The 18,171-nt window shown below is 57.2% G+C and overlaps 1 protein-coding gene across 3 annotated transcripts in view; it reads left to right on the top strand.

The window, feature by feature from the left end:
* Positions 1–11,305, top strand: part of CBS (cystathionine beta-synthase) — a 33,493-nt gene extending 22,188 nt beyond the window's left edge. For 2 of the 3 annotated variants that reach the window (XM_067739590.1, XM_067739589.1), the window contains exons 12-16: positions 540–617; positions 781–915; positions 1,632–1,740; positions 5,510–5,594; positions 7,498–8,350. In XM_067739590.1, coding sequence (XP_067595691.1) covers positions 540–617; positions 781–915; positions 1,632–1,740; positions 5,510–5,594; positions 7,498–7,643 — 553 coding nt within the window. In that variant the 3' untranslated portion in view covers positions 7,644–8,350. Of the gene's footprint in view, positions 1–539; positions 618–780; positions 916–1,631; positions 1,741–5,509; positions 5,595–7,497; positions 8,351–10,805 lie in introns of those variants that run through there. The other variant, XM_067739591.1, reaches the window with a different exon arrangement.
* The last annotated feature ends 6,866 nt before the right edge of the window (positions 11,306–18,171 follow it).

Raw genomic sequence — 18,171 nt, 5'->3', positions numbered from 1 at the left:
GGGTCCAGGGGTCAGGAGGGGTGGCTTAGGTGGTCTGCCCACCCCTTTGTGGTACTGTGTACACGGGGCATTTGCAGGACCCTGCTTTTGCTCCCAGCAACTCAGAAGTGGCAGTTGCGTTTTTGGTTTTCTTCTATCTTGTTTTGTCCTTAATTTGCCCCAGCTGTGCTGTGCATGCAGTTATTTTTAGTCCCTCATAGTCTCTTTGTATCTGTTGCTTGAGAAGACGTTTGTCCAGGTGCAAGCACTGCAGAAAAGGGTCCCAGGTCCCAGGTTCCAGCGTACCACAGAACCTTCTGCTGTGCTCTGAGCTCATTCAGCCCTGGTTGACCAGATGCCCCCGTCGACCACAGTTCCCTAGGGGGTCTTTCTGGACTCTGGCTCTCAGGCCTCTTCGCGGAGCCTCCGGCCAGCCCCTCTGGGGTCTCTGCTGGGCCGTGGGGTCTGGGGAGGGATGCTGGGCTTTCCCTCTCTGAGCACCTCCACCCTCAGTGTGGGCAGAGGTGGTGGTGAGCCCCTGGTGACTCGTGGTGCCGCAGGTCCAAGTTCCTGAGCGACAAGTGGATGCTGCAGAAGGGCTTCATGAAGGAGGAGGACCTCCTGGTGAAGAAGCCATGGTGAGGATGCCTCTGAGCAGAGATGTCTCCCCAGCCGCACGCGTGTGGCTCGCGACTTGCGTTCCTGGTACCCCGGGCACGTGTGCTGTCCTGCACCTGGCTGGGCGCCCCTGCGGCCTCCCTGTCCTGGACTCAGCCTCCCTGGCCCACCCTCTTCCTGCAGGTGGTGGCACCTCCGAGTTCAGGAGCTGAGCCTGTCGGCCCCGCTGACTGTGCTGCCCACGGTCACCTGTGAGCACACCATCGACATCCTCCGGGAGAAGGGCTTCGACCAGGCGCCCGTGGTGGACGAGTCGGGGTCAGTCTCAGCCTCCATCCAGAGCTCTGCCCTCAGAGGGCCCTGCCGGGCGCCTCCAGCCTGTGCTCCACGCTGCTCTATGTCCGCGGTGCTGGACGGGGCAGCCCAGTGGACCCCACAGCTGGCCGGCTGGCCTTGGTCACTTTGCACTCAGATGCTCAGAGTCTTGGACGGCTGGTCCCTGACCACCGGCCAGGATGGGGGCTGCTTGTATTAAGCCTTTGGGCTTTAATGCCTTGGTCCCAGACCATTGCACCCAGCATGTGCACAGGAGGCCGGTGTAGGGTCCTGCCCTGGCTCTGGGCATGTGCCTGACAGTGGAAGGCCGTGACAGACGTGCCCTGGTGACAGTGACGCACCATCAGGGCTCTCCCGGGACTGTCCCAATTCTAGCACCGAAAGTCCCATGTCCCAGGACACTGGCCAGCTGGTCACCCTTGACACCTGTCAGAATGGAGATGCCCAGAGGACTCACTGGTTTCCTGTTGCCTGCACTGGACGGTCAGCTCCAAGGGCAGGGTGTTTGGTCACTGCTCGGCTCCTGCCACACAGAGACCCTGGGTAGATAGTGGTTGGTTCTAAGAGGAGTTCTGGGCTTGACCCTGAGGGTGGCTGTGCTGGACTCTGCTGTCTTGGCAGGGGGTGGCGTGGGGTGGGGTGTGGAGGGTGCGGGAGAGGCACCAGTGCTGACTCCTGCACCGCCTCTGCTTCCCCAGGGTGATCCTGGGGATGGTGACCCTGGGGAACATGCTGTCGTCCCTGCTCGCGGGGAAGGTTCAGCCTTCGGACCAAGTTCGAAAAGTCATCTACAAGCAGTTCAAACAGGTACGAGCCTTGCGAGGCCTGAGCAGTCGGTGCTGAGACCAGCTCCGTCCCGGGAGGCGGGGCCACGCGTCCCTCGCCCCTGACCCCATCAGACCCCTAAATCTGACAATTCGCCCCAGCTTCACAAAGCGAGAAGCCCCAGGTGGGTAAGGCCAGCATTGGTGAGGGCTCACCCACGCCTGTACTTTGGCAATGCCTGTGGTCACTGGCAAGCCCAGGGACCGTCATCCCAGCCGAGCCGGGCGTCTGCCAGCATGACCATTCCCAGGGCACCGGGCCCTGATTTTGTCCTGTGCACACCTCATTTAAGATCACCTGGCACGCCTAAGTATTTAATAAGAACTAGAACGTTCTGGAGGCGGAGCCGGGGCTGGTCAGACCCCGTGGTCATCCTGAGATGATGGCCACCCTGTGATGGGCCAGGGCAGAGCCGACTCTGTGTCCCCGAGGGTGCCTGGGGTCAGGGCAGCCCCTCTCCCTGGTCTCCTGGCATTCCACAACCCCTTTCTCCTCGGACCCCCAGTGAGTGGGAGTGCTGGGTCGCTGGCTGTCTCCCGCTTGAAAGGCTAGCGGTGGAGCCCATATCTAGGAATGGATTTGATTGTCCTTTTTCCCCACCTCACACGTAGCTGAAATGTCGCCAGAATCTGTGTGTTTCTCCCCATATCCACCACGCTGCCATCGCCTCTGGCGTGGTCCCTGCATGGCCCCTCACTCCTGGCCCTAACTCTCTGCGGCTGGAGAGACCACAGGAGACGTGGGTGGGGTCTTGCCCCTTCCTGCCAAGCCCAGCCGGGAGGGTCCCGGCCCTGCGACCCCGGCTGCCTCCACTCCTGCCGTCCACCTGCCCTGGTTCTCAGACGGGCCGGTCCCTTCCTGCTGCCTTGGCACCGCTGTGTCTGCTCTCCTGCCCCCCACCCCCCGTCCCCTCCCCTCGGCCTCTCTGACCCCCAGGCCCCGAGCACCTAGCACATGGGGTGTGTTCTTGGAGCACTTATTGCCCCCAGTCCAGTGGAGGCTCCAAGAGGCTATCCTGGCCCCCGTGGGCCCTGAGTGGGGAGCACAGGGCCCGGCGTCACATGCATGTGGGTGGCCAGCCAGGCTGAGCAGGGGCAACCTTTCCGCCCATGCCATTGCCCACCAGCCTTTCTGGAAGTTTCTGCCCCTCCTTCTCTTCCCTGCGTTGAGCTGAACATAGCGTGTCCCATTTGATGATTTTGAAATGAACACACACCCGCGACACCACAGTCAAGAGTGAGCGTCTCCATCCCCTCCCCCACTTCTACCCCGGCTTCCTCTCCCCTCCCCGCACGTCTGTCCTGTCCTGTAGACTGTGCGCCCTCCCCGGGCTCGTGCGCATATGCAGCCCCACCGTGTGTACCTTGTCTGGCTTCTTTCATGCAGCAGAGTGGTTTGTGTTTTTTTTTTATATATAAATTTATTTTATTTTATTTTTGGCTGCGTTCGGTCCTCGTTGCTGCACGCAGGCTTTCTCTAGTTGCGGCGAGCGGGGGCTACTCTTTGTTGCGGTGCGAGGGCTTCTCATTGCGGTGGCTTCTCGTTGCAGAGCACGGGCTCTAGGCGTGAGGGCTTCAGAGGTTGTGGCACACGGGCTCAGTAGTTGTGGCTCGCAGGCTCTAGAGCGCAGGGCTTAGTTGCTCCATGGCGCACGGGCTTAGTTGCTCCATGGCATGTGGGCTCTTCCCGGAGCAGGGCTTGAACCCGTGTCTCCTACATTGGCAGGTGGATTCTTAACCACTGTGCCACCAGGGAAGCCCAGCAGTGTTTTGAGGTCCCTCCGAGGTGTGGTGTGCATGCTGTCCACCCCCTCCCGTGCCTGAGTCCAGTCCTGTTGTGTCTCTGGCCTCTCCTGCTGATTCTCTGCTGTGTGTGCCCTTCCCTCCCCCAGGGAAGAGCCGAGCGCTCTAATGTTACTGAGTCCAAGCTTGCTCTGCTTGCCGCACGACAGGCCAGTAGATCGGGAGACAAGGTGTCGAGGCTATAGGAATACAACGTTATTTGGAAAGCCAGCAGACGGAGAAGATGGCAGACTGATGTCTCAAAGAACCATCTTCCCGGGGTCTGGATGCCAGTCTCTTTCACAGAACAGAGAGTGGGAGGAGGTGAGGAAGTAAAGTAAAAAGGCCATAAGATATGCAAATGTCCCCTGGAATGGCCAGCCTCGGGGAGGGGATGTGGGGGAGGGGATGTGTTCGTTTCTTCTTGCAGCCATCCACAGGTGGGCAGGGTCAGGACGTTTCCCTGAACAAAGGCACTTGGGTTTAACATTCAGGCAGAGGGGCGGGGTTCCCCGAGGCAGGCTGTCCTTTAGGGAACAAAAGCAACCGGAAGCAAAAGTTAAAGTAAAAGAAACAGATGCAGCCTGTAGTCAGGATTGGCTTTTCCCTGTTCCACTCGGTCACCCCCCTTAGTGGCCAAGGCTGACCTCCAGCTGCAGCCTTCCCCCGGGGTGTAGCCGAGCGTCAGTTTCCTGGGCTCTAGTGCCATCCAGGCCCTCAGGGGTCTCGACGCCCTGCCACCGAGGTGTTGGGTGGGGCCGTGTGTGCCTGCTCTGCTCCAGGAACCAAGCGGTGGGTGTAAGCGGACACAGGACGTCCTTCAGCAGGGTCCCCGGCATCCCTGGTGCAGACAGTGTCCCGAGGAGAATGCAGCCCCGAGGAAACCTGGGTGGGTCCTGTCTCCTGGGTACACCCTCCGCCTCCAGGGCTGCCCCTTCCTGCCGCCACGGGGGTCTGGCCGCCGGCAGTGAGCAGCAGGGTGCCCATGGAGCTGTGGCGCCCCCTTTCCGCCCTGTTCTCCTGGCGGAGAGGAGGAATCCTGACCCCCATGGTCTACTGACCACACCCAGCGTCTGACCTCGTAAAGGCAAGCATGGGGGAAGTTGCTTCCGCAGCCCGGGCCGCTGTGTTGTGTACCGCTCAGCTGCTCTAGTGCTTGGCGGGCAGTGGTGCCCAGCCCTCCTTACACAGGTTAAGGCACTGCTGGCGCTTTTCCTCCCACCCCCGAGCTTGCGTCCTCTCCCAGGGAACTTGCCTCCTTTGCGAGAGCTGAACTAGAAACGGTTCCAGTGGGGCTCACAGCTTTGGAGATCGCCTTGGGCTTTGAAAGACGGACCTAAGTGTCCTTTTCTTCTTTTTCTTGGAAGCTCTCATCGTGTGTCTACTGAGCAGATGGCCCAGAGTGGGCGCTCACGTTGCCCGCCCCTCACCAGGCCCTGTACCCCCGCCCCTCATCACGCCCTGTCCTGTCACATCTTGCACTGATGTAGGATTTGTTCCGATGGATGGCGCATGTTACGCTGTTCGTAACTAAAGTCACTCGTTTACTGAGGGTTCAGTCTTTGGGTTCTATAGCTCTGTGGGTCTTGACAAAGGTACAGTGACCTGTACCCATTACAGCATCGCACACAGTAGTGTACGTGCCCCACGTGCCCTGGATCCCTGCACCCATTCCCCACTGCCTGAACCGCCAATCTGACTAGTTTTGCCTTTTCCGGAAATTCATAGAGGTGGAATCATACTGTGGGAAGCCGTCCTACTGGCTCTTTGCAGAGTGATACGTACGGACTCTTCCAGGTCATCCAAGTGTCCTTTCACGTGTGTCAGGGCTCGTTCAGTTTCTAAGTCAGCAAGAGGCTCCAGAAGAACCTTCTGGAGGGACGCCGGCCCCTCCTGCTGCCTTGTGCTTTGCTCGGGCCCCGGCCGAGCTGGGCTGCCCTGGCGAGCGCTGACCGCAGCTTCCCTTCCAGATCCACCTGACGGACCCTCTGGGCAAGCTCTCACACATCCTGGAGATGGACCACTTCGCCCTGGTGGTCCACGAGCAGATCCAGTGTAAGTGGGGCCCTCTGCGGGCTGGGGGCGGGGGCGGGAGCCCTGTGGGGTGCTGGCCGCCGGGCCCCCGGCCCAGGCTTGTGTGTGTGCTTTCCTGCCGTGAGCGCACAGGGCGTCTGGGAGCTGGAGAAGCTGATCCCCAGCCTTGGGTGCAGATCTCAGAGGGACCCCCCTGTGGGCCAACCTGGGTACCGGCTCGCGGTGAGATCACAGGGCTTTATAGCCTGCTCACAAAGCCCTTCCCGGACCTCCTGGCCGCATCTCTGGAGGCCCGGGATGTTATTCTGGTGCCGGGAGAGGACGAGGGTTATACAGATCCCGAGAATTGGGGCCGGTGGGGGGGTGGGCCTTGGAGCCCGCCCTCCCGCCCGCCGAGGGCTGGTCCCGGGGCCTGGGCGCCCCCACCTAACCCTCTCCCGTCCTCGGTTCCTGGGCGCGGGACCTGGCCTTGGGGATGGGGGGACCTGCAGGTGTGTACGCCCCGCCCAGCCCTCGAGCTGGGGAGCGGCGCTGCGGTCAGCCTCGCAGCCTCCAAGTGCCAAGGAGGGCGTCCAGGCCCCGGCTCCCCTTCTTGTGTCCCACACTCGTGTTTGAACATCTACACACCCTGACGTGGGATCCGGTTTCAGGGTCTGTAAATAAAGTTTCCTTTGACACCGCCCTGTCAGAAAGCACGGTCAGCGGCCGCTTTCGTGCTGTGTGGGCGGAGCTGAGGGGTCATAACAGAGACCCTACCGCCCTTTACAGAAAGTTTGCTGACCCAGCTCTGGCCAGTATCTCCCGGGGGACCTGGAGACCGCTCCGACTGCCCGCCCCCGTGGGGCCCAGTGCTCCAAAGCTGCCCCTTTGCCTCGAAGCCCCTCATCTCTTCTGGGTGCCCCTTGCTTTCTCCTGAGGTGCTCCGAGCCGGCCAGTAGGGTGCCTGGCCTCTCTGTGTCTCCAGCAGCCCACCCTGTGTGACCTCTGCCCTCACAGGCGTGAGGGACAGACAGGGAAGCGGGGTCTGGTGGAACGGGGTGCGACCTGGGCGTTTGCCACCGGCTGCTCAGCTCTGCCCGGCCCAATGTGTGCTTCACAACAGCTGTCAGTCAGGGTTCCCCGAAGAAACAGAACTAGTAGGATGTGTGTATACAGAGATTTGCTCTAAGGAACGGCTTATAGCCTGGCAAGTCCCAAGACCTGTGGGGCTAGTGGCCAGGTTCAAGGCCCCAAGAGTCAACATTTCCGGGTCCAAAGGCCGGACGTTTCCATCTTACTCGCGTTGGGTCAGCCCTTTCGTTCTATTCGGGCCTTCAACTGACTGCATGAGGCCCACCCACACTGGGGAGTGCAATCTGCTTTACTAGGTCCATCCAATCAGGAGTTGATCTCATCCAAAGACACCCAGAATGTTGGCCCAGTATCGGGGCACTCCATGGCCCAGTCGAGCTGAAATGTAAAATATACCATCTCCATCCCCCTCTCTGCCCTTGGGCGTCAGGGCAGGGGGCCAGCGGCCTGCGTGCATTCTAAGCCTGAGAGAAAGGCATGGGTTTGAACACAGAACGGTAGGCCAGAGATGTGAGCCGGTGGTGTTGGGTGTGAGTAGGATTGGAATTTCATGCCACGACTCGGGCCTTGGGCACCAGGGGCGACCCCCGGCTGTTCTGAATGAATGTGGCCCTCGGGCGTCCCTGGTGGGCGTGGCTCAGCGGGGTCAGGGCCCTGCTCTCTGCAGCTTCGCCCAAGTGGCTTGCGTTGGGAGGGGACGGCACTTGTGCTTGGGCCGCCAGGGCACACAGGTGCCCGTGGACACGGGGCATCCTCCCCGCACACCCCCGCCACCCTGTGCCTGCGGGCGTGGCCGTCTCAGATCCGCTCCGTATGAAGGCCCCTCTGAACCTGCGGCCTTGTCCCCCCTCAGACCACAGCCACGGGGAGTCCAGTAAGAGGCAGATGGTGTTCGGAGTCGTCACTGCCATCGACCTGCTGAACTTCGTGGCCGCCCGCGAGCGGAACCAGAAGACAAACTCGGGAAGTGGAGGTGCCGGGGCCGCAGCCCAGCTCTGACCACCCCCCAGGGCTGTGCGGCTGTTCTCGTTCGCTTTCGTAAACACTAAACAAACACACACATGATTTTAGCCACCTGGCACTGGGCGTCACTGTCACAGTGGGTGTCAAGGATGCTAAGTGCTTAGCCCGGGCCCAGCAGAGATGTTATAGGTCCCCGTCATTAACACTTGGCCACCTAAATGAATCTACATATGATTTATTCGATTAGATGTGTTCTTCTTTAACTAACTTTCTCTTAAGATGTTTCAGCAAGCAAATCTTTTCAAAGAGAACTCAGCCAGGCGGATGGACCCCTGCCGTGACTGGGGTAGGGGGACTGAAGACAGAGGCCAGTGCCTTTCCCAGGAGTCCAGAGGGGGGAGCAGGAGAATGGGGCCCAGGAAGCGTGCGTCGGCACCGTGGCCCTTCTCCCAGCAGCATGGTCCACTGGGGGATGGCTTGGTTGGAGTGGCTTGAGTGTTTGGGGTTTTTTAATTGAGGTGAAATCCACTTAACCTAAAATGATGATTTTTCAATGTGTAATTCATTAGCGTTTATTAGAGGTCGTCCAGCCACCACCTCTGTCGAGTTCCAGAACATTTCATCCCCCATTAAGCTGTCACTCCCCTCTCCCCTCCTCTCCGGGCACCCACGACTCTGCCTTCCATCCCCACGGCTTTACCTGTTTGGGATATTTCATATAAAAAGAATCGTACAATATGTGACCTCTCGTGTCTGGCTTATTTCACTTTGTCTGATGTTTCTGGGATTCACCCATGCTGCCGCATGAATCTGCTCCATTTTTGTAGCTGATCAGTATTCCTTATACGCACAGACCACGTTTTGTTTATCCATCGTCAGTTGATGGACATTGGGGTTGTTTCCACTCTTGGGCTGTTGTGCCTAGTAGTGCTATGCACCTTCGTGTACAGGCATTTGTTTGAACACCTGTTTTCAGTTCTTTCGGTTCTATACCCAGGACTGGAATTGCTGGGCCACGTGATAATTCTATGATGAATTTTGGGGGAGCCACCAAGTTGTGTTCCACGGTCGCACCATTTTACATCCCCACCAGCAGTGCATGGAGGTTCCAGTTGCTGCACGTCCTCACCAACACTTATTTTCTGCGTTTTGTTTTTTACAGCCATGATAGTGGGTGTAAAGTGTTATCTCACTGTGGTTTTGATTTGCATTTCCCTAATGATATTGAGCATCTTTTTATGTGCTTGTTTGGTCACTTGTGTATCTTCTTTGGAGAAATGTCTATTCAAGTCCTTTGCCCATTTTAAAATTGAGTTGTTTGCCTTTTGTTGTTCAGTTGTAGAAGTTCTTTATATATTCTGGATACTAGAGCCTTATCAGACATGTGATTTGCAAATATTTTCTCCCATTCTGTGGGGTAGCTTTCCTCTTTCTTGATAATGACCTTTGGTGTACAACAGTGTTTTGTTTTTGATGATGTTCAATTTATCTGTTTATTCTTTTGTTTCGTTTTTGGTATTATATCCTTGCCAATCCAAGGTCATGTTTTCTTCTAAGAGTTTTATAGTTTTAGCTTTTACGTTTAGTTCATTGATCCATTTTGAGTTAATTTTAGTACATGGTGCAGGGCAGGGGTCCAAATTCATTCTTTTGTATATGGCTGTCCATTTGGGGAACAGACGTTCTTTCTCCATTGAATGGTCTTGGCACTCTTGTGGAAAATCAGTTGGCCATAGATGTATGGGTTTATTTCTGAACTTTTGGTTCTGTTCCGCTGGTCTATATGTCTGTCCTTATGCCAGTACCACACTGTTTTAATTACTGTAGCTTTGTAGTAAGTTTTGAAATCAAGAAGTGTGAGTCCTCTGACTTTGTTTATGTTCAGTATTGTTTTGGAAATCGTGATGTATCTTTCTTCATGTTTCTTGTGCTTGGAATTCTTTGAGCTTCTTGGGTTCCAATATCTGGTTTGTAGGAGTTCCAGAAAAGAGGAAACAACAGAGAAGGAATCACCAGTGAAATAATTCAAGAAACTGTCCCAGTCTGAAAGACACGAGTTTGTAGATTGAAAGGTTCCACCTAGTACCCAGCGCAACAGATGGAGAAAGACCCACACAGGGAACATCATCGTGAAATGTTAGATCACTTGGGACAAGAAGATCAGAAAAAGTTTCCACTTAGGGGTGGGGAAACCCAGCTCACAGAGAGAGTCTAGGGAATGAGAAAGGGATCCAGCTTCTCCATCTCTAGAATGTGGAGGCTGGGAGACAAGGGAGTGAAGCCTCAAGGCATCTGAAAGAAGGGACGTGGGCCAGAATCCTGGGTGCAGGCACGCTCTCCCTTAACCCTGGAGGGAGGATGTAGACGTTTCCCCCGAGGCAGGTGGCCTCCGGGCCCAGGGGAGCACTGGAAGATGCACTCCACCAAAATGAAGGGGGAAAACAAGGGCCCCAGCAGGCCATCAAGACAGGTACCCCCAGAGTGACAGGGAACAGGGCTGGGCAGCCATAGATATTGCAATAGACGGACACAGCGTGCAGGACATGCTGAAGACGCAGCCCTGAGGGCCCACTCTTGTTTCCTACACGCCGGAGCCCCTTCCAAGGCCTCAGACCACGTGGGCAGGCCGAAGATTCGACGGGAGAGGCCACCGTCCCTTGGGAGCTTTCTGGCGGGGCTGGGCTGTGTGGAGGGGGTGCTCACAGCTGCCTGACCCTGTCCCGGCTGCCGCGCTCCATCTATCTTCCGGGAAAGGCCTCCTGTCGTGGACGCGGCTTCGCTCCTCTGTAAAGAGCCCCAGGTACAGCTGGGTGTGCCTTTTGGGAACGGCCAGTTCCTTAGTCATCAGCTATTTGTCTCTAAGACCGAGGCTCCTTCTGGGTGTTCTGCAGCCCTGGGCCCCCGGCAGCCGCGAGCAGGCCACACGCCGCTGTCCCCCCGGGGGCTGTGCGGGAAGCCGTCCCGGTCCCCACAGACAACCTGGCAGGCGGAGGCCTTCCCCACCTGGTCCGAGGAGGGCCTGGGACTGCACAGACCTGGCGGGACATGTGCTCTGACCTCAGGGGGGCTCATTTGATGATTTGACTGAGGATGGGGAAGTTTTTTCAAAAAAGTATTTTTCAGTAGAACTGTGGTAGGACAAGTAAGAAATATCAGGTCCTAATCCCTGGAACCTGAGAATGTTCCCCTCTTTGGAAGTGTTTGCAGGTGTGATGGGGCGATTATCCTGGGTCATCCAGGTAGGCCTAAAGGCCCTCACGTGTGTGACAACAAGGGTCCCTCTAGGGGAGAGGCAAGTGGAGACCTGAGACTCACGGACAAGAGGAGGAGGATGTGGCCGTGGAGACGGAGACGGGAGGGATGCGGCCGCAAGCCAGGGATGCCTGGAGCCCCGGAAGCTGGTAGAGCCGGAAGGACCCGCCCCCAGAGCCTCCAGAGGGAGCACGGCCCTGTGACACCCTGATCTCAGACTCCTGGCTTCCATACTGGGAGGGAACGAAGGTCTGTTGCTTTCAGCCCCGTTCGTGGTGCTTTGTTTCAGCTGCCCCAGTGTATCAGTGGAATCATCAGATTATACTCTTGCATTTGACTTCTTTCACTCAGCGTAATATTCTGATTTTAAGGGAATATTTCAGACATACAAACAGGTGGAAAGAACAGTAACCGCCCCGCTGAAGAAATAAAACCTCACAACGGCAGCTGGAGCCCCGCGTGGCTTTCTGATGGCGCCTGTGTCGTCTCGCTACACACGCGTGTGTCCCTGGATGGCGTGTGTTACCGGTATCATAGGTACCGTTGTGCCGCCAGCCTTTTCTGCTCAGCTCCGCGCCCTCAGGATGGTGTGTGTTGACGGTGCCGCACCGGCTCACCCACTTCCGGCCGTGTCATCTTCCATCAGACGGCTTCGCCCACCCACACGGACGGGCTTTTTTCCAGTGCTTTACTGTGACACGTGGTGCGGCCACAAACATCTCTGAACGCGGTGGCCAAACCTTACGGATCGCTATTATGAACTGGCCATTGCTCTAAGCATGTCATGTGTATTCACTCAGTCAAGTCCCGTGATTTAACCTCTAGACTTCTATGAGAGAGAAAGACACTCATCCCTCTGTTGCATAGGCCACTGTTACTCTGGGTCTGTGCTACCTACAGCTGGGCCCGACCCTCCCTGGGATGCTTAGGCAGGAGGAGGGGGCTGCTAGGAGTGACGGTGTCTTCAGTTTTTCCAGAGATAGACGGCCGCCTGCCCCCCACCCCGCATTAGCTAGAGCCGCCCCCCGCCCCCCACCCCGCATTAGCTAGAGCTGGCGTAACAAAGTACCCCAAACTGGGCAGCTTAAACGACACAAATTAATCCTCGCACAGTTCTGGAGGAAAGGGGGCCAAGATCCAGGTGTGGGCAGTGTTGGTTCCGTCCGGAGGCTTTTTCCCAACTTCTAGGGGTTTGCTGGTAACTCTTGGGCTTCCCTGGGGTGCAGAAGCATCATCTTGACCTCTGCCTCCATCTTCACACGGCGTCCTCCCTCTGCATGTGTCTGTTTCCAAGTCACCCCTTTTTATAAGAACCCCAGTCATCAGGTTAGGGCCACCCTAATGACCTCATCTTAATTAACTGCATCTATAACTACCTCATTCCAAATAAGGTCACATTCAGAGGTGCTGGGTTAGGACTTCAACCTATGAATTTGGAAGGGACGCAGTCAGCCCCTGACTCCCCCGACATAACCTGCCCTCATCCCTTTGTTGACACTCCTGACGTCATACCCGACACTTCCACTTGGATCCTATTGGCTGATCCAGCTGCCAGCACACAGGGTACCTTTGAGGGAATTTGAAAAAGGCAATCCCTCTGCTAGATGCAGCCCTGGGGGCACACAGCTTGGCAAGGCGACAGTGCCTTTGTGCAAATTGTGCTGGGACTGTTAGACCCCAACAAGCATTGAGTCCTGCAGAGAGCAGCGTCCTGGGCCCAGTTCAATCTGGGTTTGAATCCTGACTCTCCCACTTATCAGTGCGGGGTTCTTGGGCAGATTGCCCTGATTTCTGTGTCTGTAAAGAAGGAGGTAAGTTCGACCTCACTGGTATTTGGAATCCAATCAAACTAGATCAGGGTCCACCCACGGTCATGGTAAGCCTCAATCATGGTAATATTACCATCCCTCTCCCCCTGTCCCGCTTCCCCGTTTGCCCCTCCTCAGGGCACTGCCTTGTGGGACATGCCCCCGTGCTTCCATGCACTCACTTCCCAGAACTTGCACACCCTTGGGACTTACATCAACCCATCACTATGCGATGGGACTAAATTCAGACTCTGCAGGGAGCAGTTCCAAAAGCTAGTTATTTGAGGACAGATTTTTTTTTTTTTTTTTTTTTTTTTTTGCGGTACACGGGCCTCTCACTGTTGTGGCCTCTCCCATTGCGGAGCACAGGCTCCGGACGCACAGGCTCAGCAGCCATGGCTCACGGGCCTAGTTGCTCTGCGGCATGTGGGATCTTCCCGGACCGGGGCACGAACCCGTGTCCCCTGCATCGGCAGGCGGACTCTCAACCACTGTGCCACCAGGGAAGCCTGAGGACAGATGTTTTTAAACACAGTTGAGAGCCTGAAACCTCACCGTATCTATGCCTGAGACAGTTGACTCTTTCCCTCTCCCACCCATTATTGAGAAATGGAATCCCAGGAACCCAGAACGTCTCCAACCAATCACTGTGGATTAAGTCTTTAGAATGTGTGCTTTGACATGTGTCCATTACTGAGTCATAATTTGTGTGGAGCTGTCACCCCCAAACGCTGTTCCTCTAAATAAAGGGACTCCTAAGGGGTAAAGAGCTGGGTGGTGAGAGAGTTCTGTGGTTCACTGACAAGCACTGGGGAAACAGTTGTTTTTTTATAGGACTTCTCAGAGCCTTCAGTTTGCTAATGAGCATCAACACTCTCTGTATCACTTATAATTCGGTTCTCCTGCAAGTGATAGAAAACCCAGATGACAATGGCTCCATTCAGGTTAGAGGAGATTCTCTCTCACTGAATCACAGTGCAGAGGCCAGCAGTTCCATCAGCAGCAGAAACCCAAGACCTTTCTACCTTGCTGCTCCTCCATCCTCAACACAGGCTTCTACCTCATGATCCCAGATGGCTGCTGGAGCACCAGCCATTATGTGTATGCTCCAGCAAGCAGGGAGGAGAAGGGGATAAAGAAGAGTGCCTGGGCTTCCCTGGTGGCGCAGTGGTTGGGAGTCCGCCTGCCGATGCAGGGGACGCGGGTTCGTGCCCCGGTCCGGGAAGATCCCACATGCCGCGAAGCGGTTGGGCCTGTGAGCCATGGCTGCTGAGCCTGCGCGTCCAGAGCCTGTGCTCCGCAACGGGAGAGGCCACAACAGTGAGAGGCCCGCGTACCGCAAAAAAAAAAAAAAAGAAGAGTGCCCTCATCCCTTTGTTGACACTTCTGACGTCATACACGACACTTCCACTTGGATCCTATTGGCTGATCCAGCTGCCAGCACATGAGGTACCTTTGGGTGAATTTGAAAAAGGCAATCCCTCTGCTAGATGCAGCCCTGAGGGCACACAGCTTGGTAAGGCGACAGTGCCTTTGTGCAAATTGGAAAAATGGTGAATTAGTCCATCGCTGCCATTTCTCCAGGCAGACCCAGGACGCAGGCCTGTGCTGGGGACCCTCTAGTGTGAGCAGAGGTCGGCCTGGAGTCAGCTAGCCTCACCGTCTCTGCTCCACACCCTTGCTCTGGCCACAGCAGTATTAGCACAGGAGGCTGCCCTGCCCACTGGCCTGAATGTGGGAACGTGTCCCACCTTAGCTGCAAGGGAGGCTGGGCAGTGGAACATTTATTCCGTGGCCACAGGCTCAGCTTAAAATGGGGGTGGGGGGTGTGTGTCTAAGGAAGTCCTAAGGAAGAAGAAAAAGTAAAAGTTGGGTGCCGGTTTCAATGTCTGCCACACCCTCACACCTTCCCAAGGTGCCCTTTTTAATAAAAACCCAAATGACAGAGAGAGCTGGCTCAGGACACTGGTGTCCCAGAGAGCAAGCAAACTGATGGAGCTCCTTGGGTCCAAACCCATGGTCAGCCCACGTGGCTGGTGGACCCTCCCTCCCCCGAGCTGGGGTGGTGGACATGGGTCATGCCTGGCCGTGCTCAGCAGGAAGGGGGTCTTCCTGGGTTGTGGATTGCCTCGTCTCATGACTCAAGTCCTGGGGGGAGACAAAGCCCACCTCCTAACCTCTGGACCGGAAGCGCCAGCCACTCCCGCACCATCCCTTGCAGCTAGGGTGCAGGCCCCCCGACATGCCTGGAGGCTGAGATTCGCCACCCCGACCAGGTCCGGGGCCAGGGCCACCAGGAGGGAGGAGGGACGGCGAGCCTCTCTGCAGGGTCCGGCCGGCATGCAGAGGGCAGTGCCGTCCCACCCACTGGTGGCAGCAGCGTGGCCCCCTCCCCATCCCTGGTGTGACCAGCCATGGGTGGGTGGCCAGCCTGAGCCTGGCCCTCCCACTTCGTGGCCATCAGTCAGGCCCCCCTGACAGTTCCCCTTCTGCCGAACAAGCCGCGGGCTGTGCCGGTTGCAGCAGGAGCCCTGAGCAGGGACATGTCCCCTCCACCGCCGCCAGGGATGGCTGGGTTTTCATCCCGCCCTCATTCTCCCTCAAGCTGAGCGCACAGTGGGTTCCAGAACCCTTCCCGCTTCCCGGAGCCAAGCCAGCTGGAGAAAGAAGCAGCTGTTCTCCGTGGCGGTCTCGGTAGTGCTGGGAAGACTCCTGCCCCCGTTAATAGAGCGCTTCAGCTTGAAATACTGTCAGCAGCCCCGCGCTCCTTAGGAGACGTGCCTCCACGTGCACAGAGACCTGCAGGCTCACAGCGAGGCTCTTCTTTATCTACCAAATCGGTCAGCATTAGAGAGGAAGCAGCGGGAGGTGCTGGGCATCCCCGCCCACCAGGCGTGGGCCTCCACCAGCTCCCGATGAGGGCAGATCAAACCGGGACAACCCCCGGGGAGGGCGGCTTGAGAGCAGGAGCCTTAAAATTCTCCCTCATTCACTCACTCGCTCACCCGATAGCCACTGAGGTCCCACCACTGATCAGGCAAGGGGGCCTCCCTGCTCGTGGGAAGAATCAAAGAAGAAATAAAACAACTGCAAAGGCGATCTGTGCCACCAGGAAAAAGCAAGAGACCTATGGACGATGGATAAAAAGCGCCGTCTATGCACGCGGTAGAATAGTATGTGGCCTCGAAAAGGGGCATCTGACACATGCCACAACGTGGATGAGCCTGCGGGACATTACGCCGAGTGACATCAGCTGGTCACAGAAGGACAAGTACTGTACGGTCCCTAACTCACAGAGGTCCCTAGAGGAGTCAGATTCATAGGGACAGAAAGTGAGAATAGTGGGGGCCCGGGGCTGGCGGGGGGCAGTGACAGGGAGCGAGTGTTTAACGGGGACAGAGTTTCCGTTTGGGAAGATGAAATAAACTGTGCACTTAAAAATAGTTAAGATGGTACATGTTACGATATGTGTATTTTACTACAATTTTTAAAAAATTAATTTATTTTTGGCTGCTTTGGGTCTTCGTTGCTGCGTTTGGGCTTTCTCTAGTTGCGGCAAGTGGGGGCTACTCTTCATTGCAGTGCACGGGCTTCTCATTGTGGTGGCTTCTCTTGTTGCAGAGCATGGGCTCTAGCCGCGCAGGCTTCAGTGGTTGTGTCGCGTGGGCTCTAAAGCGTGGGCTCTAGAGCACAGGCTCAGTAACTGTGGCTCGCAGGCTCAGTAATTGTGGCTCGCGGGCTCAGTAGTTGTGGCTTGCAGGCTCTAGAGTGCAGTTTTAGTAGTTGTGGCTCATAGACTCAGTAATTGTGGCACACGGGCTCAGTATTGTGGCTTGTGGGCGCTAGAGCGTGGGCTCGGTAGTTGTGGCTCGTGGGCTCAGTAGTTGTGGCACATGGGCTCAGGAGTTGTGGCTCACAGACTCAGTAGTTGTGGCTTGTGGGCTCTACAGCGTGGGCTCAGTAGTTGTGGCTTGCGGGCTCAGTTGTGGCATGTGAGCTCAGTAGTTGTGGCTTGCAGGCTCTAGAGCACAGGCTCAGTAGTTGTGGCTCGCAGGCTCTAGAGCAGAGGCTCAGTAGTTGTGGCTCATGGGCTCAGTAGTTGTGGCTCAGACTCAGTAGTTGTGGCACATGGGCTCAGTAATTGTGGCTCGCAGGCTCTAGAGCACAGGCTCAGTAGTTGTGGCTCATGGGCTCTAGGGCACGGGCTTGGTGGTTGTGGCTTGCAGGCTCTAGAGCACAGGCTCAGTAGTTGTGGCTCAGGGCTCAGTAGTTGTGGCTCATGAGCTCTGTAGTTGTGGCACACGGGCTCAGTAGTTGTGGCTCATGGGCTCTAGAGCATAGGCACAGCAGTTGTGGCGCACGGTCTCAGCTGCTCCACGGCATGTGGGATCTTCCCGGCCCAGGGCTTGAAGCCGTGTCCCCTGCGTTGGCAGGTGGATTCTTCACCACCACGCCACCAGGGAGGCCCTCACCGCAATTTTAAAAAGAAAGAAAAAGCAAGGAAAGGGTTGAAGATCTCTGGGAGGCAGAGTGGCCGCGTTTCCCAACAGACTGGCAGGGCTGCCCGGTGGACAGCAGGGGAAGAGCCCAGCAAGCTGAAGGTACAGAACGTGCAAAGGCCCTGGGGCAGGAGATGCTCTCCAAGTCAGGGCATGGGCCGAGGACCAGGTGCGCAGCGGGAGCAGGTTCAGAGCCGAGTCAGAGGGCAGCCCCGCAGCTGAGGTGGCCCGTCGCTTCTGGCTCGGTGCTCTGTTCCTGCAGGAGCACGTCTGCCCTGGTCTGAGCCATGCACCCACCAGAGGCTGGCTTTGGTGGAGTTCACGTCGGCTCTTTGGTGAACGGAAGCCCCGTGCGGCACGCGTGTGCCGGTGCTCTGGACACGGCAAGTCCACGGTGTGCAGAGGTCTTGCCGAGAATCTCCTGATGCGGTTCTTACAGCAGAGGCCACGAAACCACGAGAACAGAGGAGGGGTCCAGGCCGGCAGGCGTCGTCAGAGCTGCATCGCCAGCTCCTCCTCAATCCTTTACCACAGGGGTCCCCAGCCCCTGGGGGCCGCGGCCTGTTAGGAACCGGCCGCACAGCAGGAGGTGAGCGGCGGGCATTCAGGACAAGCTTCACTGCTGCTCCCCGCCACCGGCATCACCACCTGGACCATCCCCCACCCCGCATCAGTGGGAAAACTGTCTTCCACGAAATGGGTCCCTGGTGCCAAAAAGGTTGGGGACCGCTGCTTTACCAGAATGGCCAGGAGGACAGCAGGGGAGCGGAGAGGGAGGCCGGGCCATGAGCAGGGCCAGGCAGGGAGAGACAGCCCGGCGTCTGGGAGCTGGGGAGAGCCAGTGGGTGTGATGAGGTCGGCTCTGTATGAAGGCTGGCCCTGCCTCAGAGACTGCCCCCCGCCCGGGGTCCCTAAAAGCTGGCCGTGGAACTGGAGCTTTGCTCAGACGGCTCAGTGTGCCCCCCGGGGTCCCGTGGGCAGGATGCTCGCGTGGGCTCTGCCAGT

This window comes from Pseudorca crassidens, chromosome 5 (assembly GCF_039906515.1).
Source record: "Pseudorca crassidens isolate mPseCra1 chromosome 5, mPseCra1.hap1, whole genome shotgun sequence".
NCBI lineage: Eukaryota > Metazoa > Chordata > Mammalia > Artiodactyla > Delphinidae > Pseudorca > Pseudorca crassidens.
The sequence above is the reverse complement of the archived record's forward strand: the minus strand, read 5'-3'. Positions and strand labels throughout refer to the sequence as shown.